At 41.8% G+C, this 25,402-nt stretch overlaps 1 protein-coding gene across 1 annotated transcript; it reads right to left on the reverse strand.

The window, feature by feature from the left end:
• Nucleotides 1-98: 98 nt before the first annotated feature.
• EIF2S2 (eukaryotic translation initiation factor 2 subunit beta) lies at nt 99-20,248 on the reverse strand. The gene is made up of 9 exons (XM_081097012.1): nt 20,085-20,248; nt 15,176-15,353; nt 12,885-12,988; nt 8,281-8,416; nt 7,534-7,634; nt 6,781-6,929; nt 5,481-5,537; nt 2,275-2,360; nt 99-1,645 (listed from the first exon to the last, which is right to left on the reverse strand). The coding sequence occupies exons 1-9, from the start codon at nt 20,097-20,099 to the stop codon at nt 1,470-1,472; spliced, it is 1,002 nt and encodes a 333-aa protein (XP_080953138.1). The 5' UTR covers nt 20,100-20,248; the 3' UTR covers nt 99-1,469.
• Nucleotides 20,249-25,402: the final 5,154 nt, after the last annotated feature.

Genomic DNA, 25,402 nt, shown 5'->3' on the forward strand with positions numbered 1-25,402 from the left:
TTCAACATAACTATGCCAACCTATCACCAAACTGTAAAGTCCCATGTCTTCCCCTGAGGGGTCCCACTAAATGAAAACATATACACACACAAAAGTAATAGAGCGCTAATTACACAAGAGGCACTGATCCTTGCTTTATTCACTCAGTAACATCCAACATTGGGAATTGTGTGGGCACAGATACAAAAGGAAGATGGCATTATAAACAGCAATCGAGTTCATCAGGGCAGTGGCCGCAGCTCAGCCAGTTTGAAGGAATGCTCTGCTCCTTCCCACACTTTATGGCCAAAGTGTTTTATTATAACACTTGGCTTGTACTTTAAAATTAAGGGTCACAGTGATTAAAAACAACCATGGTCAAGACATTCAGGGCCAAGTGACTGGCTGCTTCTGAGCTGCTTAGGATTAGTCTTGCATCAAGAAAGTAGGAGCAACATTATGCCCTCATCCTTGGCAAGTGCGTGCAAGGCAACCACAGCAGACACATAAGATGATCTTTCTTTCCCTCATGCTCAATGGAGAAATACCCTTTTAGCCAAATCCTCAGAAGGCAGAACTGGAGGCACCAGAAGCACCACACACAGGCAGCATCACCTCTTTCAAAAGATACTTTAATACAGAAAATAGAAAAGCATTTGTGGTGGGTCTTTTCAAACCTGGAACACAAGTTGTGGAAGAAAAAGAAAAACTTCCTCTAGTATCATGGTTTAGACTGTTTTTTTTTGTACTGCACACGCCATATCTCTTATGAGACACACTTCACAGCCATTTCTAAGATTCTCTTGGTGGCCATTAAGAAAATTCAAAGGAGGGAGGGTACCTAGCACCTTGTATTCCCTCATGGTGACAGCTAGAGGACTTGGCAGTGAGGTAGTAGCAACAATCCTCACATAATGAAATGAATTCATATCTATGTAGTCATTCCTGGACACTAAAAATAGGCTGTCCTCCCAAATCTCATGCTCCAACCACCCTCTCGTGGGATGCTGTGTCTACTTTATGCATCTCAGAAGAAGCTGAGAGGAAAATGGCTGCCCAGCTGAAGTCACTGCCAGTGTCCAGTTTTTAGGATAAAGATGCAGAAACCTCACCAGATCCCAGGCCCAAACTGTTCTGCTGAATTCAGTAAGCACAATTTTTTAGAAAACTGAAGGACAAACCAAATTGAAAGAATCACTGTTATAATAACTTTAATTTCTCTTGCATTTTACAGAAGTCTGTGAACGATTTTTAAAAAGCACCACCTTACCCCATCTTGTTTCTCTGACAGTTGTTAAAGTAGGCAATGGTTATGTCAACAGCTTGAGCATCGGCATCTTGCAAGGATTTCAGACCAACCAGCCACACACCAAAGAGCTTGGCAGCTTTTCTATCTTGTTTTTTAATACAATGGTATATCCACTCTGATGGTAAACCTGTCCAGCCAAATTTCCACAACACACTTTGCCAAATCAGTGGTGATCAGTAAATTAGTTAGCTTTGGCACGGAGCTGTGCTCGCTTGCCCGTGACAGCCTGGAAGCCGGTTTTGATGCTGGCAACAGAGCATCGAGAATGACAAGTTTCACACTGTAAGAAATAGAGTCGGGTGTCCTTTTGCAGGATTGTATCAGGTGATCGGCATGTGTGACAGGTGACATATTCCTCTGCAGGAAAAGCAACATACAGAATTAACTGGTGGCCTCTGGTTTCTTTCCTCTAAAAACACTTCTACACTGAACTCCACAAGCCCAGGCTGGCACCCAGACCAAGGAGCTTAGCTCAACTTATTTGTAAGTTTATCCCTAAACTATTCCAGGTAAGAAAACAAAAGCTGTCTGCTGCAATGCTTCAGGTACTAAACCATGGGTTGAAAAAAAAATACTCCAAATGTCCAAGGAAGCAGGAACGCTTGCCAGATGCCTACTCGTGGTTTTTCTGCAGGAGAGCCACTAAGAAAGACCTTACAGTGTTCCTAGGTAGGTGGGAAGAGACCTGTCAATTTTAAGTGATGAAGGAGATAAATGCAGATCAGGCCTTGAACGCAGACAGGTTTCTCCGGGTTGGCCTTCAGCCTGGAACCAATCAGCAGCCTTGACTGGCTGGGCCTTCTCCCTGCACTCCCAATCAGTGGCCAAGAGCCACCTCCCTGCCCCCTTCCCCATCACTATCATTTTACCTCATCCTTTAAGGCCAGCCTTTCCAGCTCCATTACAAACCAATGACTCTCCCCAAAATAATACAACCTGATGACAACATTTCAGAGTGATGTACTGAGATTAAATCATACACTTACTGATATATCTTCTCAAAACATTTTCTATCTGTTTCTGTTGGAATCTTCCTTTGATTACAAGTTGGTTATTACCATCTATAGAACCACTATGAAAGAAAACAAATATCTCCATTATTGCTTTTTCCTATAGGGAACCAAATTCCAGGATCTTTACATTCAATGAATTTAAAATATATTCAATGGCATAAGTTAAATTCTAGAAGTAGTACTATACTACCTGGTTTCTCAAAAATTATTTTTAATTAAGTAGTTGGTACCAGATGAAATATCTACATTTCTTAACACTTAATCCAATTTCAATCAATTAAGTCTTCAGCAACAAATCAAATTTATAATTGATTTTAAGTCTAAACACAAACTGATTCCTTAACTGTGTGATGGCTCATTCATCCAACAAGGTAAAACACTTTTACTGAATGCATACCATGTTCAAAGTAAGACCTATCTTTAAAAATTCTAAGCACCAAATACATATTTTGATTATCATATATAGTTGATGAAAATATTCTAAAACCAATTGTGTTAAGAGTTCAATTAATTATGTTAACATTGAATTGTACACTTTTTTATTTTTTAATATATTTTTGTTGATTTCAGAGAGGGAGAGAAACATCAATGATGAAAGAGAATCCTCGATCAACTGCCTCCTGCACACCTCCTACTGTGGGGATTGATTGCAACCACAACCAGGGCATATGCCCTGACCTGGAAGAGAACCCTGACCCCAATTCATAGCTCAATGCTCAATCACTGAGCCACACCAACTGGGCTGAATTGTACATTTAAATGTGTGAAATATATCTCTATAAAACTGTTAACCCCTCTACCCCTCAAGTACGGTTGAAGTCACAGGCCACATATTGTCAATGGTACTTAGAAAAGTTTTGAGCCCGGCTGGTGTGACTCAGTGGTTGACCGTAGACCCATGAACTAGAAAGTCACGGTTCAATTCCCGGTCAGGGCACATGCCTGGGTTTCAGGCTCAATCCCCTGTGGGGGGTGTGCAGGAGACAGCCGATCAATGATTCTTATCATTGATGTTTCTAGCTCTCCCTTCCCTCTCTCTGAAATTAATTAAAAAATATGTATTTTTTTTAAAAGAAACTTTTTCAAAAGAAGCAGATGACAAGCACTTTGAGAGAGAAAGCTCTAGGCTAGACATTTGTTAAAAATTACAAATCACAAAGTGAAACAACAAAATTCAGCCAGGTCGTGTTAAATTTCAACATCCCACTATAAAAATCACTTTGCACCCTGGCCAGTGTGGCTCAGTTGGTTGAGCGTCGTCCCGTGCACAGAGAGGTCACCAGTTGATTCCTGGTCAAGGCACATGCCAGGGTTACAGGCTCCATCGCCAGTGGGGGGCATGCAGGAGGCAGCTAATCAGTCTCTCGCTCTCATTGATGTTTCTTTCCCCTCACCTCCCTTCCTCTCTAAAAATCAATAAAAGCATTTTTAAAAAATGACTTTTACAAGAATCTCTCCTGTGATTCTCCTTTAACTATAAAGGTTTATTATTATCCCCCATGGACTGGGACCCTTAATCTCCAGGCTATGGTGAATTCTAATACTTGATGTAGGGAATGTTTTTTCATTCACTGTCAAAAGAAATTGACTTTTTTCAACCCTATATTAAGTCCACTGACCTTAAGTTCACTGGTTCTCAACTTGTTATAGTTTATCCCACTTCTTAAGAAATTATTCTGGCCCTAACCGGTTTGGCTCAGTGGATAGAGCGTCCGCCTGTGGACTGAAGGGTCCCAGGTTCGATTCCGGTCAAGGGCATGTACCTTAGTTGCAGGCACATCCCCAGTGGGAGGTGTGTAGGAGGTAGGTGATCGATGTTTCTCTCTCATCGATGTTTCTAACTTTCTATCCCTCTCCCTCTCTGTAAAAAATCAATAAAATATATTTTTTTTTTAAAAGAAATTATTCTGAGAAGTAGGGAAAATACTGCTAACTTTTACTCCTTCATTAATTTATGCAAGTTAAAAATAAGCAATGATCTCTCCCCATTTTTGGGGGGGGGGGGCAACCAACATTTTTGGTGGCCTTAAAAAAAAAGCAACAACTATATAATTTACATTTAAAACATAATTCTTTTACAACAGAACCTACATATCTACCATTAGTCAAGTAAATTACTCCTTAAACCCACAGCAAGTGTAGCCAATCCCAGCAGAGTTTCAAGAAAAGGAAGAGAGCAGAACACGTGAGTTATCTCTATACTGCCAGCAAGGCACAGGATTAAGTCTTTTAAAAGAGCTCAAGCTCCCGAGAAACAGGCAGATCTGAGTCTGCATTGACTGTGCCATTAAGTAGTTATGTGACCAACTACAACTTCACTAAAATGGTTTCTAAATCTTTAAGACAGCTAATATTAGTTTCTACTAACAGTTCATGCAACTGTTTTAAGACTGAAATGGTACCCAAGATGCTCAATATGTGTTATTCATCATTATTATGCCCTGAATCTACTTTTAAAGGGACAATTGGCTTCCTAGCACTTAAAGGTCAATTCAAATGGGATCTTGGCCCCCCTGAATGGGGATGGACCGGCTTGGTGACTTCAACAGGTGAGCTCTTAAGGAAGTAACTAATTATGGATCCCTGTTTCAACATTTCTCCTGTGCCACTCATCAATTTGTAAGCTGTATTTCATCAATAGTCTATTAACAATTTAGAAATAATACTGACCTAAGAAAATAATTTCCTTTGAAATCTAATATTTGCTCCATAAAGATCTAAGAATCCAGTTAATAACAGGAAACTCTAAACACGGCAGTGCCATGATCCTCATTTTGGTATGCCAACAGGCCTGTTTAGATGAGTCACTGTTAATTCTGTTCTCTATTCCCAGGCAGCCAAGCTCTCCCACAGAAATGAGTTGACTTCCCTCTTTCAGTGGCCCAGAAGTTCCACTGATAATCAGGTGAATTTTTTTTTTTTATCCTGTGTTTTGTTTTTTAGTTTATTTGAGAGAAGAGAGAGTTGGATCCATTGCCTCCTATACGCACCCTAACCAAACTTGTAACCTTTTGAACAACGATGCTCCAACCAACCAAGTCACCTGGCCAGAGCAGTGAATTTTTTTTTCTAAGTGTGTTACATATCCTTTTCAGATTAAGAAAAGTTCTTAGGAGATGTCCAGTAATTCTGTATGTAACTATACACACACACACACACACACACACATAGTTTCTTACCTTGTACCCAATTCAGCCAATAAAAATGCGAGGAGATGTTTGGGCTGACGATGTAATCTAAAAAGAAAGTAGAATATATAAACTCTCCTCCATGGAAAACTAACCAAACTTCATAAAATAATATTGCAAGTTATTTATAAATACTGTACATACCTATGAGTAAATGTCTAGAAACATGGACAGAAAAGGTAAACAACTTTAGAAAGTAACATCTTTTTCTGGGAAGGAAGATGAAAGAGATACAAAAAATGGCTTTAACTGTAACTGTAAAACCCTCTTTCAAAGAGTAAAAAGATATGAAATAACTGTGTCAAAAGGTCAAATACACCAAACCTAGGCAATAGGATACTTGGCTGTTCTTTATGCTAATCCCTATATACTTCCTGTTTGAAAATGTTCATTTAAAAAAAAAAAATGGAACAGCCCAGCCCATGTCGCTCAGTGGTTGAGCGTCAACCTATGAACCAGGAAGTCACGATTCAATTCCCAGTCAGGGCACATGCCTGGGTTGTGGGCTCAATCCCCAGTAGGGGGCATGCAGGAAGCAGCCAGCTGATCAATGATTCTCTCATCATTGATGATTCTATTTCTCTCTCCCGTCCTCTGAAATCAATAAAAATATTAAAACACACACACACACACACACACACACACACACAAAACAAGTGGTTATCTCTGGGTGATGGAATTTTTAGTGATTATTTTCTTTTTTGTTTACTATTATTTACCGTTTTATCTGCAACAAGCAGGTATCACTTATGAAATTGAAGAACAATAAGTAAATAAGGTCAGTTGCCCTAAGGAACCAGCCAAAAATGGTGTAGCTGAGGAGCTAAGAAGAGCCAGGCCCAGACAGTTGAATGACCTGGTGGTGAGAGGCATGGAATGTGATGGTAATTAAAAAAGCTGTGTCTTGACAATGACCACCTGAGGAAGAGGCACAACAAATTTAGCTGTTTTCCCTGAGCTCACTTGCTTGGCAAAGCCACCCCAGCCTCAAAAGCTTTTCTACCTTCCCTGGGTTGGCCAAGCTCCTGTCTGAGGAATACATTTAGCCTCCACACTCTTCACTCCATCTGGATCCATTCTCATGCATCAGCATGAGTTGGCATCTCTCACCTCTGGATGTCTGATAATACAAGCCCTGAGACCTGTAAGTAACAAAGAACTGATATATTTTAACTCTGACTTTCCTCAACCCAACTTTCTACCTGCAATGAAGTCCTCAATAAGGACCTTTAACATAAACATCACTGAAAATTTGGTATTTGGAATGGAGATTCTCCATTAATGAACTTACAGTTTACAGATATCTGTAAAGTTGACAAAAGAAGTTTTCTTGGTTCCTACTCGGACGACCTGTGGAGGTTTCATGACAAATTTCCTTTTCTCTCCAGCAACCATATCTGGATTCTTTTCCCTCATGATGTTGAACACTCGATTCAGTAGCTATAGAGATAAAGTGGTATTCGTGTACATTCTTATTAATAGCAGTATACTGGAATCTTTGCTCTACCTTTAAGCAAACTTCACTTTTTATTAAATACACACATCACTCTATGTTCTGGGAGCTGCTTGAGAGCAGGACTCAAGTGTCAACCAGGATCTGGTCCATTATGAATGCTCAGCAATTCCTTGTTTGAAGTTAATGAATGAATAAACCCCTTCTAACTCTGCTGTTTCTATGGGAAAGTATATGATATAATCAGAATAAGATTCAGGAAAGCCTAAATAAGCAAACTCCATGCTATCCTGACCCCAAATTAGCCAATTCCTCTCTGCACTGCTCCCCGCTCCCATTCCAGGGGCTCTATATCCATGTCCTAAGTTCACAGATTCAGATGGGAACAGTGAGTACTATAATGACTGCCACACTGACTGTCCCATATGAGGGCAGCAGGCAATGCTGTGCACTGGCTATGTGACCTCTCTGAGTCTGCTTCACTAACAATTTGGAGTTCAATGGCCCTACCAATTCAGGGAGCATTTACCTTGCTTTTCTTTGAGTTCTAGGGACTAGCTTAGCACCTTTCCGTAACAGAATCTGTCTTACCTCCTCATACGTGTAGTCTCTTTCTGAGCCTGCCCAAGCAGGGCCTGTCTGGTTACTGAATGAGATACCATCATCTTTTTTGCTGTCTTCATCTTCTAAAGCTACAGATAACAAAGACTAAGAATGAGGGGTAGAGGCAGATCTAGAGAAATGAAAGTATCAAAGACATTTGTCTTCCCTCCCAGAACTACATTCACCACAGCCTCAAGCATAATGGCATTAAGTTTCACAAATAACCTCTCATTCCTTAAAAACAGGGACTTTCATAAACAACCCTTAATAGAGACCTCTCTAATTAAGAATTTGTGATAACACAGACACACCTAACTGTTTCTTGATTTAACAAACACAAGATAAAATAATGCACTGGGATAATTAGGAAAAAACATCCAACTGTTTAGGCACTTAAGAAACATTCACATCTATAAAAACCCATCCGCTAACTAAAGTTCTTTAAAAAACCCATGGCACTTAGAAACTAATAAAACAGCACTTTTTAACAAAATGAAAATTTTGTAACATTTAAAATCCAGTTACAGTAATTTTCCCAATCACCTGAAGCTGCATGATTTAGTAAAATTATAACTGTCAAATTCAACCCCCATGAAATCTTTAACTGTCATCAAGTCAGATATTGTTTTCCTTTTAGCTTCCATAATCAGGTGGAAATAAGGGTCAAGAAAAAATAATAGGCCACCTATCAAAGAGATTAGGCCAAAGGCCCAAGTAACGAGCACACAATATTACCTTCGTCTTTCTCTAGAATTTCATCCTCATCTGGGAATTTGACATTTTTCTTTTTCTTCTTTTTATTGCCAAGCATAATGTCAAGGTCATCCTCTGGTTCAGCTGGTTCTTGAACATCACTTTCAATCTTAAGATCCTAAGAAATTAAGATATAAATTTCAATATTTTGATTCCAGGACTTAAAAAAAATGACATGGGCTGACATCCTTTTAGAGGAAAAAAAATTTAGTATTCAAAACTGAAGTTACATATAAGAAATGTCTCTCATAGGTGAGCCAAAGTGGCTCAGCGAGTCCCTGTCATTTACACTGGAAATTTGAGACAGTTCTGTGGGATCTTTTCCTTTCTTTTTATTCACCAGCCTTGGGATCTTAAGAAAGTATTATCTATGTTTCCAAACCAGGCCACTGTCAGAATCACCTGGTAAACGTTTGTAAGATTCTTAAATCTTTTAACTGACAATCTTTAGCAGGAACAAGGGTCAGGAGTATTTTAAAGAAGTTTCTAAGTATTCTGATATAATCAGTGGGAGGAGGATTTTTTTCCTACTGACACCAAATACATGGTGTTTTTCCACACCAATTCTTCAACTCTCCAACTAACTGAGTGACCTATAATTCTTTTAACTCTGAAACTACCTGTAGTTAGTGAAAGTCTCCACAGGTTTAAGGGCTCAGTCCCACAAGACTGTCCTCACTTCAGGGGCCAGTCATGACTGATTAAATCATTGACCGCTGGTGAGTGAATTCAATTTCCAACCTCCTTCCTCAGGAGAGGGTTAGAAGGGGGAGGGTGGGTGGGTGTATATGAATTCCAGTCATCTAATCATGGCTTAATCTTTCTGATGACCAGCTCCTATACCAGGGGTGGGCAAACTTTTTGACTCGAGGGCCACAATGGGTTCTTAAACTGGACCGGAGGGCCGGAACAAAAGCATGGATGGAGTGTTTGTGTGAACTAATATAAATTCAAAGTAAACATCATTACATAAAAGGGTACGGTCTTTTTTTTTTTTTTTTTTTTTTTTAGTTTTATTCATTTCAAACGGCCGGATCCGGCCCGCGGGCCGTAGTTTGCCCACGGCTGTCCTATACTGAAGCTATTCAGGAGTTCCCAGCCACCAGTCATCTCAAATTGACACTTTTACCATTCCAGGGATTGCAAGGGTTTTAGGAGCTGTGCCAGGAACCAAAGACAAAGACTAAATATTTTTTATTATACCACAGTCAGCCTTGCTACCAGGCTGCGAAAAGGTATTTGGGCATCACTTCAATAGATGACATCATTAAAGGGAAAGGCAGAACCCATGGAGAATTAGGATCACATGAATGGAAACAAGGTAAAGGTTGATCCCAAGATTAGTTGCTATAGTCACAGATGAAAATAGGATATATCACAGCCCAGAAATTAGTCATAAACCCCCAAGAAGTACCAGTCTCAGTTTCCAATCTCTCCCTCCTTTCATGAGCTTATCCAGCTCCCTGCCCTGAAATGTGCTGTCAACATTACCTATCAATATCTATTTTTGTATTTTTGTGTGCTTACAACTGAACTAGTCTCACAATGGCTGTAGTAATTTCAGAAATCTCATCAGCAGAAAAATTTAAATAGCTGGGAGTAAATGAAGCTCAGCTCTAAGATCCCATATCCAGCTGTATGTTCTCAGTGGCACATTTGGCCATGAAAGACCAATCAGTTCAAGTGTATTAGCTGGATAATCTTTATAATAACGAGCCAGGGTCGTAACCACCGATTACGACCCAAGGCTCAACCAGACTGGAAGTCAGTGCTGGGTTGCTACAGCACTGACTGCCTAGGGGGCTGTGGATCAGGTTCGGAGAGAGGCCTACAGAGAGAGAGGCAGGGTCTGATCCATAGTCTCTGTGGCAGCCACTGATCAGAACTTGCCTCTCTTTCTCTCCCAGCCTGGCCAACACTCGTGCCTCCATTTCTCTCTAGGCCTCCATGGGGCTACTGATCAGCTCCACCTTTCTGATCAGGCCCCGTTTATATGCCCAGAGACACTGACTGGCATAGAAACTGACCAATCAGAACCAAATTGGCCGGCAGAGGAGGGCAGTTGGGGGTGAGATTAGGTCTACAGGGAAGGGCAGTTAGGGGTGATCAGGCAGGCAGAGGCAGTTAGGGGAGATCAGGCCAGCAGGGAAGGGCAGTTGGGGGCAATCAGGCCAACAGGGGACAGCAGTTAGGAGCAAGATGAGGCTGGCAGGGGAGGGCAGTTAGGGGCGATCAGGCAGGCAGGCAGAGGCAGTTGGGGGGGATCAGGCAGGCAGGCAGGTGAGTGGTTAGGAGCCAGCGGTCCCAGATTGTGAGAGGGGTGTCCGACCAACCACCGGCAGTCAGACATTCCCCGAGGGGTCCCCAATTGGAGTGGGTGCAGGCTGGGCTGAGGGAACCCCTGCTCCGTGCACGAATTTCGTGCACTGGGCCTCTAGGACACAAAAACCAGCTATTAACCCAGTCTCTAAGATGACAGTCAATAAATGAGAAACTCAGGCCAAATATAAATTAGCACATACCAGCCAGCTTTCTAGTCCTATACTATTATTTATTTTATCCCAGTAAGATCGACTTCCAAGCCTAGGCTAAGTCAGTCCTAGTGAAAGGAAGTGAATAGCAGTATTTTTCAAAAGCCCTGGGATGGTCTGAAAATTCAGATGGGAGAGCAACCCAAGATCTTAAAAACACATCACCTTCACCCTAACTGGTTTGGCTCAGTGGACAGAGTGTTGGCCTGCGGACTCAAGGGTCCCAGGTTTGAGTCCGGTCAAGGGCATGTACCTTGGCTGCGGGAACATCCCCAGTAGGAGGTGTGCAGGAGGCAGCTGATCGATGTTTCTAACTCTCTATCCCTCTCCCTTCCTCACTGTAAAAAATCAATAAAATATATTAAAAAACACATCACCTTCAAGTCAATGTCCATGCACTGCCTGATAAAGATATTGGTAATAACCTCTTATGTTATGACTTCAATAACAGGAAAAAAGTATTCAAGCACTTAATAAGAGGAGATAGAGCTTATATAAGGAAATCTACAGGACAAAAGCTACTAACTAGAGGAATCAACCAAGAAAACCTTGTTAACCAAGATTTTCTCTGATACATCTCTGATGTGTCACTTTTGTTACCCAGGATATTTAAACCTCACTTGTTCAGTATAATTTGAGCATCTCTCTTTCTCAATTTCCCTGCAATAGTAGGAAGAGAAGAGAATCCCCAAGCAGGGAGAAAATAAGATAAATCCAGGTAAAATAGTCTTGTTTTAAATTATCCTGAAAATGGGAAAAATATCTTACTTATTTCAGTACCTTAGCAATTAGTACACAATGTCTGACAACTCAATGCACTCACCAATACACATCTGAATTAACCAAGTCGTGGAAACTGTGACACTATTTCCAAAACTCAATAAAGTACTATACAGTATACATTTCCTGCTATATTTGGGATATACCTTATTTACTTAAGTTTCAGTAAATAAACTATTTACCAAAGAAACGTTTGGGTAGAGGACACAAAATGGGATCCTTAAGAGCAGACTTTCAGCTCATCCCTCCATCCATCCTATTCACCTCACTACCCACCCATGTATCTACTTATTCAAAAGAATTCTAAGATATTTATATTGGAAATTGATCTAGTATTAAGAGAACCTACAAGATCAGAGAACTCCATAAAAACAGCTTGAGTGCTCTGGTTCTCCTACAGGCCATAAGATCATCAGGCACAACCAAAACAGGTTGGTGCTCAGAGGTACATATACATTCTTTGCAGCTCAGGTGACACATAAATGTGTGTATCTTCAACATGCCACCAAAGTTTAACAGAGGAAACTAAGACAGCATTTGCTTTACAGCTTTCTCACTTATTGAAATACTAGAGGCCTGGTGCACGAAATTCGTGCACAGGTAGGTTCCCTAGACCTGGTTGGTGATCAGGGCCGATCAGGGCCTTCCAGCTGCCAGCCGGGGCCTTCCTTTGTTCTGCGCCACCCCCTGGTGGTCAGCACACATCATAGCAAGCGATGAAACTCCCAGTCGAATTCCCGAGGGGACACTGTGCATATTAGCCTTTTATATATATAGCTCTTACTCAGCCAATCACAATCTAGTTAATGAAAAGGGGTATCTATAGGAACTGCCCCTGGTGATCAGTGTACTCCCACAGCGGGAGCACTGCTCAGCTGACTGACGGGTGCCAGACACAGGGCTCATTGCTGGCTGCCACAGCCTGGTAACCACAGCAGAGCGGCAGCGAGCCTACCAAGCAGCGGCGGCTGCGTTTTGGCCCAATCCCTGCAAGCCACGCAGAGGGACCCCACCAGTGCACGAATCTGCACACCGAGCCTCTAGTTTTGTAATTATTTTACAGCCCCACAATAAAATATGTAAAACCTAAATTTACATTCCTTTTCATTATAATCCCTTCAAAGTACCTTAATCAGACATGATGACCTTAACAGTGTGATTAAGTACTTAACAAAAGCAAAGCTAGTAAGAGATGAAACAAAGAAGAATTAACATCAGCCATTGAGCAACCTTTCAAGAGGTCAAATTTTACCTTCAATAAGAAAGCAATACTACCTTTACACCTTCTTCCGCCTCATCAATATCAAATATCTTTTTTGTTTTTTTCTTCTTTTTCTTTTGATTAAAGAAGTTCAAGTCATCTAGATCGTCAGAGGCATCTAAAAAGACATAATTAAGATTATTAATTAACAACAAACAGAAGGCAAAGCATCCAATTATGAGTTAAACCAACATTTCAGCTAGTAATTAGGAAAAACCTCATTAGAAAGCCATATTGAGAACATTTATGAATCTAATTATATCATGCCTCACTGTTCCCAATACAAAGTCAGGGTTTTAACACAATTTCTAAGGCCTCCCAGTTTTCTCTCTTCACTTCTGCTTACATCTCATCTCCCATCCTATATAATGAGAGGGATATGCTAATTAGCCCAGATATGCTAATTAGTCATGACCAGTATGCAAATTGACAATCACTCCAACACACAAGATGGCTGCCCCCATGTGGCCATAAGATGGCTGGCAGAGGAGGGCAGTTTGGGGTGACTGGACCAGCAGGGGAGGACAGTTTGGACGGGGGGGGGGGGGGGGGGGGGGGAGGGGCAGGCCTGCAGGGGAGGGCAGTTAGGGGCAACTGGGCTGGCACAGGAGGGCCGTTGTGGGGGACCAGGCCTTCAGGGAGGGCAGTTAGGGGAGACCAGGCTGGCAAGGTGAGGGCAGTTGGGGGCGATTGGGCCGTCAGGGGAGGGCTATTGGGGGCGATCGGGCTGGCAGGGGAACAGTTAGGTGTCTATCAGGCTGGCAGGGGAGCGGTTAGGCAGGGGTGGGCAAACTTTTTGACTCGAGGGCCACAATGGGTTCTTAAACTGGACCGGAGGGCCGGAACAAAAGCATGGATGGAGTGTTTGTGTGAACTAATATAAATTCAAAGTAAACATCATTACATACAAGGGTACAGTCTTTTTTTTTTTTTTTTAGTTTTATTCATTTCAAATGGGCCGTAGTTTGGCCACGGCTGGGTTAGGGGGTGATCAGGCAGGCAGGCAGGCAGGCAGAAGTGGTTAGGGGCAATCAGGTAGGCAGACAGGCAAGCGGTTGGGAGCCAGCAGTCCTGGATTGTGAGAGAGATGTCTGAGATGAGAGAGGATGCAGGCTGGGCTGAGGGACACACAACCCTCCCCCATGCACGAATTTAGTGCACCAGGCCTCTAGTATCTTAATACCTGGTTCCAGCCCAAATGAAGTACTTCCACTTTAGCAATGCCTGTGGTCTCTCACCTCCAACCCTTGCTATGGACCCTCCCACAGAGCTCTTACAGGATCTTGTTAGAGTTTTTCCACCAAGAAGCCCTTTCTAAGCCTATCTATCCCTTTCAACCAATTGGGTACCAAGGTGCTTCAATAGTATCTTATGTCATTCCAAAGGAGGTACTTACTGGTTTGCTTATCTATCTCCCTCACAGATATTTGAGAGAGATACTAATAGATAATATGCCTTGTTCACCTATATCCTAGTGCCTAGCTCTACTTGTTATTCAATCAATCAATCATTGAATCAACAAAAGGCCTTATAAAGTATTTCACATTCATCAAATGAGGCTACAACATGAATAAAATGAATTTTATCTACCATTACTTAGTAATATTGAGTTATGTTCAATAAATTTTCCATTTGTTCTACACTGTTGTACACTAGAAATATTTTAGGATCCCTCTGCTACAAAGTTTTCAAGGAGCTATTTATGAATTCATTTTGTCTTACTGCAAGAATGACTTACTTTCCAAGTTTGTTTTAATCATATACAAGATGATTAGCACATGATAGAAGTTCACTGGATGTCAGTTCTATCTCCAGCAGTGCCTTATATTCAACAGACATGTTTATTGAATCACTTATTTCTAATAATTAAATAGTATCTTTCTCAAAGCTCAAAAGTTAATAACTAATGCTGGTGTCTAAACTGAAACACTTTTTAAATAATTTTAATTTCTTCTGTGTTTTCAGACTTGCTAAGACACAAAACTACCTATCTTGGTCTTATTTCTTTCTGCCTACACTCAAATACAATCACCATTAAAATACAAAAAGAGACCTGACAGGTTAGACTGGAAAATCAGTCCTGGAATGGCAAGGTGTAGCCACTTGTGGATTCAGTAGGAATTTTCTTGGAACGAATCTACCAGAAATATGGCAAAGTCCAGTGCCCACAGACTGTTGATGGCCTCAACTTTCACTGGAATAGCCTTATCAAACTGAGGGGTCAATGTATGCACAGAATCCAAAACACAATGGAAGAGAAACAGGCCTTTCAGCAAAAGAGTCCTCTCTCACATCTACCACTCACCTTTTTTCCTATTGTCCTCCTCATCAGCCTCTACATCTTTGTCCTCAGTGGGCTCTGGCTCCACTTCTTTTGTTTCTGAGGGTTGAGTTTCTTCGGTCTGGGCATCCCCTTCCTCATCTAACATAAAAGGCTTCTTCTTCTTCTTTTTCTTCTTGCTCATAGTAGGATCAAAAATCATCTGTTTAAAAGACAATAAAAAAGGGACCAAGTGATTGTTTTCACACTCCAACTATGCTGTATTCTCAAAAGACATATGCTTAAAAGTAAGAGTATTTCCCTCTGGCGCAACGTGTTTCTCAGTGGTCAGAGCATTGGCCCAGGCGCTGAAAAGCCACGGGTTTGGTCTGCAGTCAGAATGCATGTGGGAGGCAACCAAGTGATGTGCCTCTCTCACATCGATGTTTCTCTCTCCATCCATCCATTCCACTCTCTAAAAAACAATGGGAAAATATCCTTGGGTGAGGAATAACAACAACAAAAAAGTAAGAGTATTTGCTGCACTCAAGTACCAAAAAAAACAGAATTAAAAACAAGGCCACCCAACTCTCCTTATACTATTAAACATGGAATGATAGTGGAGGGGGGGTGTTCCTTAAACTTGTGCACTGCCTTTCAATTTGTAAATTACCACAAGATACAGCAACTTCACTTACAGTTTCATGAGCAAATGTGGAGACTTTATGATGAATTAATCATGGAATATAGGGAAGGGACCTTAGTAATAACCTTTGCTATACCCCTGACTTTGTGGATGAGAAAACCAATACCTAGGTAGATTATACATGTTTATTTAAGGTTGGTAACCTGGGGTTACTACACCAGAAGACTTGACTTATAAAAAATTTTTTTTAAATATTATCCTTAAGTTCAGACAAACCTTTAAGGAAATCCACCAGTAACCCTTCACATAGCAAATCTGTATGAGTAAGAGGAACTTCTATATAACCTTTTACTCTGCTTTTTGTTTCTGAACATTAAAAGTTTTCTTGGGTTATTTTTATCTGATGTCCATTAGAGAATAAGCGAAACATTAATTTATACCTTGTTGTAGACTGCACTGATCACTTGGGGAAAAATACAGATAAAGTATTTTAGATATAACAGTTTAAACAACATATAGGGTAGACTCCAGTACAGTGAAAAGAGTGAGGTCACTGACGTCAAACAGAATTGGATTCAAATACCAAGTATTTTTTTCTCTAAGCTCCTCACCAATTTTTGTCCAAATTCTATCAAGCTTAAATTTAGCATTTTTCCCAACGAACTGCTATGACAGTACAGTGAAGTGTCTGGTGCCCAACTGACTAAATTCAAGTTCTGACTCTGGCTCTTACTTGTATTACCCCGGGTAAGTTCTTGCCTTCTCCATGCCCGATCGAGCATCAAATCCGCAACCCACGTACATGGCATTGACCGGGATTTGAACCTGCGACCCTTCGGTGCACCGGCTGACACTCTTAACCATGGAACCACACCAGCCAGGGCTTAAATTTCTTTATGTCCTAAGTACATTAAAGAAACTGAGCTACACTGAAACCAAACTGTGGTCTATAATAAAGTAGGGTTGGTATAGTCCTCACTCGATAGAGAAGGATCTGCAAGATATTATGGAAACTGATATAGCCTCATCTCAGTTATCCTCTCCTATCTTAAGGACCTAACTGTATAAATGAGTAATTCTGAAATGCAGTCAGTCTGAAGAACTTAATTTGGCAAACTTAAAGAAGAACCAGGAGGAAGGAGTTCCCCACTGCTGACCTACTAAGCCACAGGTCACCCTACATGGAATGTCCAAGGAGGTAGCTACAGTTCATACGCACTCCTGAGATAAGGACATCTGGCAAAAGGACAGAGAACTCCAGGTACTATAAGTATGGTTGTCTGGCAGGGCTTACAATTCATTTATTGCTTTTTTCCCCAAGTAGCAACTACCCTGGAATAATAATTACATTTATTATTACTCAGCATGACAGACCAAAGATGGGAGGGGTCCTGAAATCAAAAAAGGACAGCCTCACAAGTGCCTTATCCTCTAAAAAACTTTCATGTTTAACCTACAGGTTAACAGTTTATTTGTAGCCTTGTAAAGGGTATGAAACATGCAGGAATTATACACTGAAATAATTAATATCTCTCTTAATTACTGACTCTGGATACTTAAGACACACTCATCCCCTCATTTTATTCACACCACCTCTCAGAGTTAAAAATAAGGAAACCAGGGATCCAAAAGCAGTGCCCAAAGCAGACCTCCCCCAAACCACAAGGCCATGTCGTTCTTGACTAAAAAATAAAAAATTGCTTTTTAAGACTTAAAAGCAATTTAAGACTGTTGTTATCTCTAGGTGATAGGATTCTAGATTTTTATTTCTCTTTGTATTCTTCTGCGTTCTGTACACTTAGTACAACACACATTCCACTTTTAAATCAGAAACTTCTTCAGCTTAAAGCTTCTTTTGTAAACTACCTTACTGTGTTGTATGAAAACCCACTGTTCTGACACTTAGTGAACAGGATCTAGTAATAAGCAATCTTAACTATTGACAGCACTTTTAAAAAAATTGGTCTGGAAAATAATGAATGCCTACAGATTAGAGGATTTTTCCTTACAGGCATCACCCATATTTCTCAAATACTGCTTTTTAAAGGTCTTGGTTCCACTAGGTTAAAAAAGGCTATGTTGTGGTGAATTCTGGCTTAATTATCAGGTATAAAAAGAAATGTGTACAGCCCTGGCCGGGTTGCTCAGTTGGTTAGAGGATCATTCCTATGAGCCAAGATTGTGGATTCGATCCCCTGGTCAGGGCACATACAAGAATCAACCAATGAATGCATAGATAAGTGGGACAACAAACTGATGTTTCTCTCTCTTCCCTCCTTTCTCTAAAATAAAAAACAACTGTGTACAGCTTACTTTCATTGTTTCCATGCAGAAATTTTTGCTTGTCTGTAAAGTAGTCAGAAATTAAGGATTGGCCTAAGAATACTTTTCTAGTCAATAATACTGGAGAAACCAGAACCTTCACATCCCTCCAGAGTGGAAGTCAAAGGCTGGTTTTAGTCCCACTAACTTGCTATGTGATCTTGGGCAAGTTAACCTCCCTGAACCCTAGCTTCCTGTCTATAAAATGAAGTTGGACTGGTAGGCCTAAAAAGTGCCAAGCTACTTAATATTTTATGGGCTTCCAAAAGTTATCTACTGGAATGCTGGTTCTGCCATATTCCACTTCCTTCAAAACCTGATCCCACTGCTAAAACTGAATCCTCCGGTAGCACAAATCTCTCTGTTGACGGCTCTTTCTATCTCCTGTAGAAACTAGTTGATCTCTCTTACCTCCCCTGTATCACTTGTGAGCACTTTACCATCGAAACCACACAAACAGCACCCCACAGTACTTTGTACTACATAAGTGCTTTATTTTTAAAGGTTATGAAAAGCTTAGAAAATATGTAGAAAAAACAAACGTGAAACATTGCCACTCTCAGAACTTTTGAAATACAGTAGCCCAGAGCAATGTCTACCATGACCTCCAAGCAAGAACCATCTACTACCTTCAGACTCTCAGTTTCTTCTAAGAGAGCAAGAGCCTCCATCCTGGTCACCTAGATGTAGGCAATATTACCTAGATCTGGAATTCTACTACAGGCTCAGCCACTTACTCTTTGATCACGGGCATGATACCACACTCAAAGCTTCAGTTTTCTCATCCATAAAATGGGGCTAACAGTAATACTTATCTTACAGGATTACTGTGGAAGTCAAATGAGGGATTGGAGTCCCCTCCAGAATAAATCCAAAATTCCTTAATTTGGTCTTCAAACCCCTCCATGAGCTGGCCACTAACCACATTTCAATGGATTAACGCTAACCAAATCAAAGGAGAGTCTACTTTCCGTGAGCCCTCTACTTGCCGTCTTAACCACCCACTCACCCTAAGATCAGCCTTTCCATCACAAGAGGAAATGCTAAGGGTCGTTCAAGGGCTACCTCCGAAGCCAGCGCTCCAAAAAGCCTCGGATTTTTCCTCTTCCTTCTCTCCAAGGCCCTCCGGACCAAGCACTCGAATGTTGACAGAAATGAATTACAGTCAAGAGCCCTTTATTGTGGTGGGGAGAGCTGGCCGGGAAGCGGTAGCTCTCCCCCCAGGGTTAACGAATACCTACTGACAACACCTAAAATCCAATTTCATTTTAAGCCGTTTGATTTCACTTGAACCGGGATAGATTTGGCCAGAAGGGATTTGAGGAGATTTGCTGAGGTACAAGCACGAGGGTAGAAAAAGGCCCGGCCAGCTTCGCAGCCCGGACTTCCCGCTCTCGTCGCTGTGAACTCCGTGAAGGAAAACTCAGGGACTCCACCTCAAAACTTTCCAAAGTTACGCACTTTTTGAGGCTGAAGCATCTTCACCTCTCATCCTATCTCCGCGACCTCTGGACTTCTTAAGAAATAGTGCTCGAGATGAGAACGGCGGATACCCACCAGGCAGGAAAAGCCAGCCTGCAAAAGTTTTCAACGAGGGCGCTCCGCCCGAGCTCAGGGAGGCTCCCCTCGCCGCGCCCGGCGAGGAGTGTAGGAGCCGCAGTGTCAAATCGAGAGGAATGTAGGGGTCGCCAGCCCCAATCTCGTTCAGTTGGGACATTAACCGGCATTCAAGCCCCATTCTAAGTGGGCGACTCAATATACCCTCCATTCCGGAAAAGCCGGCTTCCGCACCGCCGCCCTGAGGAGAGCGGGACGCGGCTAAGCCCGCGGCTCCGGAGTTCTCTCTGGCTCTACTGCTCCGGGCCGCCTAGGCCCGGCTGTCCCACATGGCGGCCGGCGCTAGGCCGCAGACCCGGTCTCCCACACGGGGATGGGTTCGGCTCCCCGCCTCAGTCCCCAGCCCTAACGCCAGGGTTAGGTCCTCACCTCGTCTCCGGACATGGCTGCGGCTCGAGTAGGATCCGCACGGACGAGAAGTCGGACAGGTTAGCCCCAGGCCTCAGCCGCGGTAGAGATCTCACCAACACCTCTCCCACAACCGCACTAGGCTCTTGCATCAGCGAAAGGGACGATACCCCGCCCTCGACTCCCAAGCGTTGAAAATGCGCCTGCGCAGAGCCCGTCACGGCGCAGGCGCGCGGAGGAGCTGTCCTAACGCGCTGTCTGGCGCGAGATACGCGGCGATGCCGCATCTCGAGGCACGCCGGGACTTGTAGTCCTCTTAGAGGAGGCGGGCAATTGCGCGGCGGCCTCGCTGCGACCCCTGCGTGTGCGTGACGTCTGAGGAAGACTTCCGGGAAGGTTCGGTTTTGCTGTGGTGACTTTTCCTTCAAATCCTTTCGCGGAGTAGAGCGTCTGCTTGTACAGTGAATTCAGGGCCATTTCTCCTGGGTTAGGGTGAGGGGTAAAACAGTAATGTGGACCCGTTGGGGCTTTAATTTTCCTATTACCTGTACCGTGTCCCTTTGGGGTGTTTTAGTGTTTGAGGAATTCTAAATTGGAGCTGGAGGTACTCACCTCACGAGGGTGTTTTACTTCATGGGAAATTTAACCTAACATGTTGGATTTCAACTCGGGAGGTCGCAAACCTAAGAGAAAAGACGTACCCAGAGGAGAAACGGCCTGGCCAGAGGCGGACGGTCGGGAACCTCAAAACACTTGTTTATGAAGTCTCTGCTTGAAAGCGCTGGGTGCATCACGAAGATCCCTTGAGGCATAGTAGCATCTACCCTTTAGGGAGCTCTCGCTGTGTTAATGCCCTCCACCAAAAACCGCCGCGAACGCCCCTATAGTTGAACAAAGTTGGGCTTGTTTCCTGCAAGGGGAGACAGCATGAGGAACAGTGGGCATCTCGTGAAGAGGGTGCTGAGCACTAGCCAGATTGGCCCAGTGGTTAGAGCGTGGCCTGTGTCCCAGAGGGTCCCGGGTTTGATTCCGGTCAAGGGCTGGTACCTCGGTTGCAGGCTCTTCCCCAGGCCAGAGGCAACCAATCTATGTGTTTCTCTCACATAAATGTTTCTCTGTCTTTTTCTCTCTTTTCCACTCTCAATGGAAAAATATCCTCAGATGAGGATTAACAAACAAAACTAAAAATAAAAAATAAAAAAGAGGGTGCTGGAAAGAATGCACAGGATTTTGCTTGTGGTAGGTAATTCCCTGTTTGGGAAATGCTGGTATGATTAGCAAATTATCTTGATCAATTTTGTGAAGAGATTTATTTTCCTTTACAGCATGGTACCAGGCATGACCTCCTTAAACCGGCTATGTGCAAGACTTTCTTCAGAGATTTCCCCAAAGGTAGTAATTTTTTCCCCAGGAAAAGCCAAAATTCCTTGGGGTGTTGGCAAGTCACAAAGCAATGGAAGCTAAGCTTTTCCAGGAGATAGATCTTACTTACACTAAACTAATAGGAACATCAACACAAATCATTTGTATTTTTCTAACCTCTTTCATCTAGGAATCTCTGCAAAACATAAGTATTTATTAATTTCTTCCCGTAATGGTGAGTTAAATCATTGTGATTTTCTTGTTTTATAGACACAGAAGCCAAGTTATGAAGTGCACAAAAATTAGTGAGAAATCCAGAAACAGACTACTGGAATCTTTACTCTGGGCCATTCTTGATGCTCAGCCCCACCCCAGATCTCCAGCTGCCCAATAGTAAGCTAAGGGTTATAATTCTTCAATTGTAAACTAACTTTTGTGTTTTCATAGTCTTTAAAATATTCCATAGTCTCTTCACTTGACCCATAACATAGCAGGCCTATAGGGGCTGTGACTTAAATAGTTATAGTACCAACTCAGCTCTCATAAGTCTTAGTCCAGTACTCTTTCTACTTGGTAAGCAAGTATATACATCCTTGTAATTGATATTTAACTCACAGAAACCATAATTAAATAGAGATTCTAATCTGCATAGAAATCCAGACCTATTCAACCCTTTTGATCCATGAGCACCTAATTATATGAGGCCTTTAAGAGTTAGCTTTGGTGAGAGACAAAAAAAAAAAAAAAAAAAAAAAGTCACTGAGATATTAATGAAAAGCACTGGTAACTCTGAAATTGAACTTATCTTTGGGTTCATGTAGTAGAAAGTATAGTGAGGATCCCCCAAAGAAGTCTTGAATAGTTATCCTTTGAGAACTAAACTAGTAGGAATGAATTCTTAACTAGTCATATGTAGAAATGATTTCTGATAAAATGTGTCACTGAGGAGATTTAGGAATCAGCATTTCTAATCAAGTTGACTAGGTTATGTATATACTCTAATGAAAATACTATCTCCAAATACTGTCATTATGTCAGTGATTACCAAATCCATATTTTCAAACCAAACCTTTCAACCTCACATATTCAAGTGCCTACTTCTCTACTTACCTACATTTGCATGTTGAGATCTCAAAGTTACTGTATTTAAAACTCTGGGTATTTCCTCTTGCAAGTCTTCTTCATCTCAAGGGCACTGCCTGCCCAGTTGCTTAAGTCAGAAACCCAGGAGTTAGCTTGAGTCCTTCCTTTTCCTCACCTACATTCAGTTCATTATCAAATCTTGATTCTATGTTCAAAATAAATCTCAAATCCAACCATTTCTTTCTCCAATGCCACTAGCCTAGTCCAGGTGATTTTTTTCATCTCTCTCTTGGATATTATAACATTCTCTTGCCCCTTTCCTTTATTATACCACAATTAATTTATTGGTCAGTTGTTTAGTGGTGATTTTCATAATCTCACTTCACTACTAGAATGTATGTAAATTCCTTGAGGATAGGTACAAGCTGTCTTGTTCAGTCTGATATTCCCAACATGTAACAAAGCCTAGTATCATCACAGGCACTTAGATACTTGGTAAATATTTATTGAATTACTGGAAAAAAATCCAGTAGTGCCCCAAATTTTAACATGATTGCCTACAGTAATATAGTTGAAGTTGGAGCCTTCATTTAGTCATGTATAGTAAAAATGACTGAAGCTAACATAATTAAAATTAGTTGTAATCCAATATGTCTGAAAGAATGTGTTAGAATTGAAATGGTTCACCTGGAACCCAGTAAGGGAGGAATCTGCCAGGATTTGGCCATGTTTTTTCATCCAGCTGTGTTCAGGACTGAGAAATTGTAAACCCAAAGAACATTTTTAAGATATTTATTAACATAAATAATTTCTTAGGCTTCACCTGGTTCCTGAATAAAATCATCCACCTCTCTTTTTTTCTCATCATTCAGCAAACAACATTTTAATTACCAACTTAGAGTCCCTGGTACCTTTATATCGGGAAGGAAATCCTCTGGACAGCAAACACAAATATATATATTTTGTTAATCTTCACCTAAGGATATTTTTTCCATTGCTTTACAGAGAACTTGGAAGGGAGGGATGGGGGAGAGAGAGAGAGAGATAGATATGACTAGTTGGCTGCCTCCTGCGCATACTCCAACCGAATCTGCAACCCAGGTACATGCCCTTGATCCGTAATCAAACCCAAGACCTTTTGGTGCCAGGGTCAACTCTCTAACCATTTAGCAACACTGGCCAAGGTTCAAACACAAATATTTTAGTCACTGAAAAAATATTTTAAACTCTAGAATGTAACTCTGTGAGGGCAGGAAATGGTTAATCACAGCTGTGTCCCTAGAACCTAGAATAATGCTTAACACAAAGGTTCTTTATAGGTGTTTGATAAATGAATGTGTATTAGTAAATTAGGATTATACTTTATACCACATTCTTTTATGAATTAGATATTGTGAGTCAGTCCTCAAGTATATTTCCATGCTAGATGCATTAGGAAAATCAGATTTCTTGTCTTATAGGCCAAATAGGAGATCCTGAACTCCAGCAGGATCTGTGAGACCCTATTTGGTTAACTAGCTGACATCCTTCTCTGATGTTACGGTCTTGGCTTTTTGTAACGTCAGTTCATTCTCCATCTGGCCTGCAGTTTCCTTTAAAAAGTCAATCATTCGCCCTAACCAGTTTGGCTCAGTGGATAGAGCATCGGCCTGCGGACTGAAAGGTCCCAGGTTCAATTCCGGTCAAGGGCATGTACCTTGGTTGCAGGCACATCCCCAGTAGGAGGTGTGCTGGAGGCAGCTGATTGATGTTTCTCTCTCATCAATGTTTCTAACTCTCTATCCCTCTCTCTTCCTCTCTGTAAAAAATCAATAAAATATATTTTAAAAAAATAAATAAATAAAAAGTCAATCATTCAAGGGCGGGGGGGAAAAAAGTACACATATGTAATATCCTTTGTAATACTTTAAGCAATAAAAAATAAAAAGTCAATCATGCTGTTCCTCTGCCTAAAAATCAGTTATTTATCTGTTACTTTTAGAATAAAACTATCCACAGTCTGCCTCTCCAGCACTTCTCAGCACTGTACTCTCTACCTTTCTTAATACTCACCATCATATATTCTAAGTTCCAGCTACACTAAATAACTATACTAAATCTCCTGAACATGCTGGTCCCCTGGCTGAAATGTCTGTCCCTTCTCTTCCCATCTGATGAACTTCTGCCATCCTTTAAGATCCAACTTAGATGTTACTTAAAGAAGCCTATAATTTACTTGGTGTGTGGGGGGAAAGCTAATCATTTCAACTTGTCTTCTTTCATTACTCAACTAGAGGCCTGGTGCACAAAATTCATGTGGGGGTGGGGGGTGGGGGGGGGGTGGTCCCTCAGCCAGGTCTGCACTCTCTCCAATCTGGGACCCCTTGGGGGATGGGATGTCCAGCTGCCACAGGGATGGGGCCTAAACTGGCAGTTGGACATCCTTCTTGCAATCCGGACTGCTGGCTCCTAACCACTTGCCTGCCTGCCTGTCTGATTGCCCCTAACCACTCTACCTGCCGGCCTGATCGCCCTCTAACTGGTCCCCTACCAGCCTGGTCACCCCTAACTGTCCAGAAGGAAGTTGGATATCCAGAAGATGTCCAGTCGGCCCAGTCTAATTAGCATATTACCCTTTTGTTAGTATAGATTATAGCCCTTATCATATATTATAGCTACCTTTGAGATCCTGGAGGGCAGAATTCTGTACCTTACTCATCTTTCTTTGCTTCCCCAGTGCCTAGCACATGTTTGTGAATGTAAGAACCCATATGGGTGATAGATGAAAGCTAAATACTAACTTGTAACAGCCTTATCTTCTTAAATGTAGCCTCCTTCCCAAGGGAGAATGGCAACCTTCCTAGCTATATTCCATTTGAAAAAAATGGGCATGAATATAGTCTGGAAAAAATGTG

The sequence above is a fragment of the Myotis nattereri genome (assembly GCF_964212035.1).
Source record: "Myotis nattereri genome assembly, chromosome: 8".
Lineage (NCBI taxonomy): Eukaryota > Metazoa > Chordata > Mammalia > Chiroptera > Vespertilionidae > Myotis > Myotis nattereri.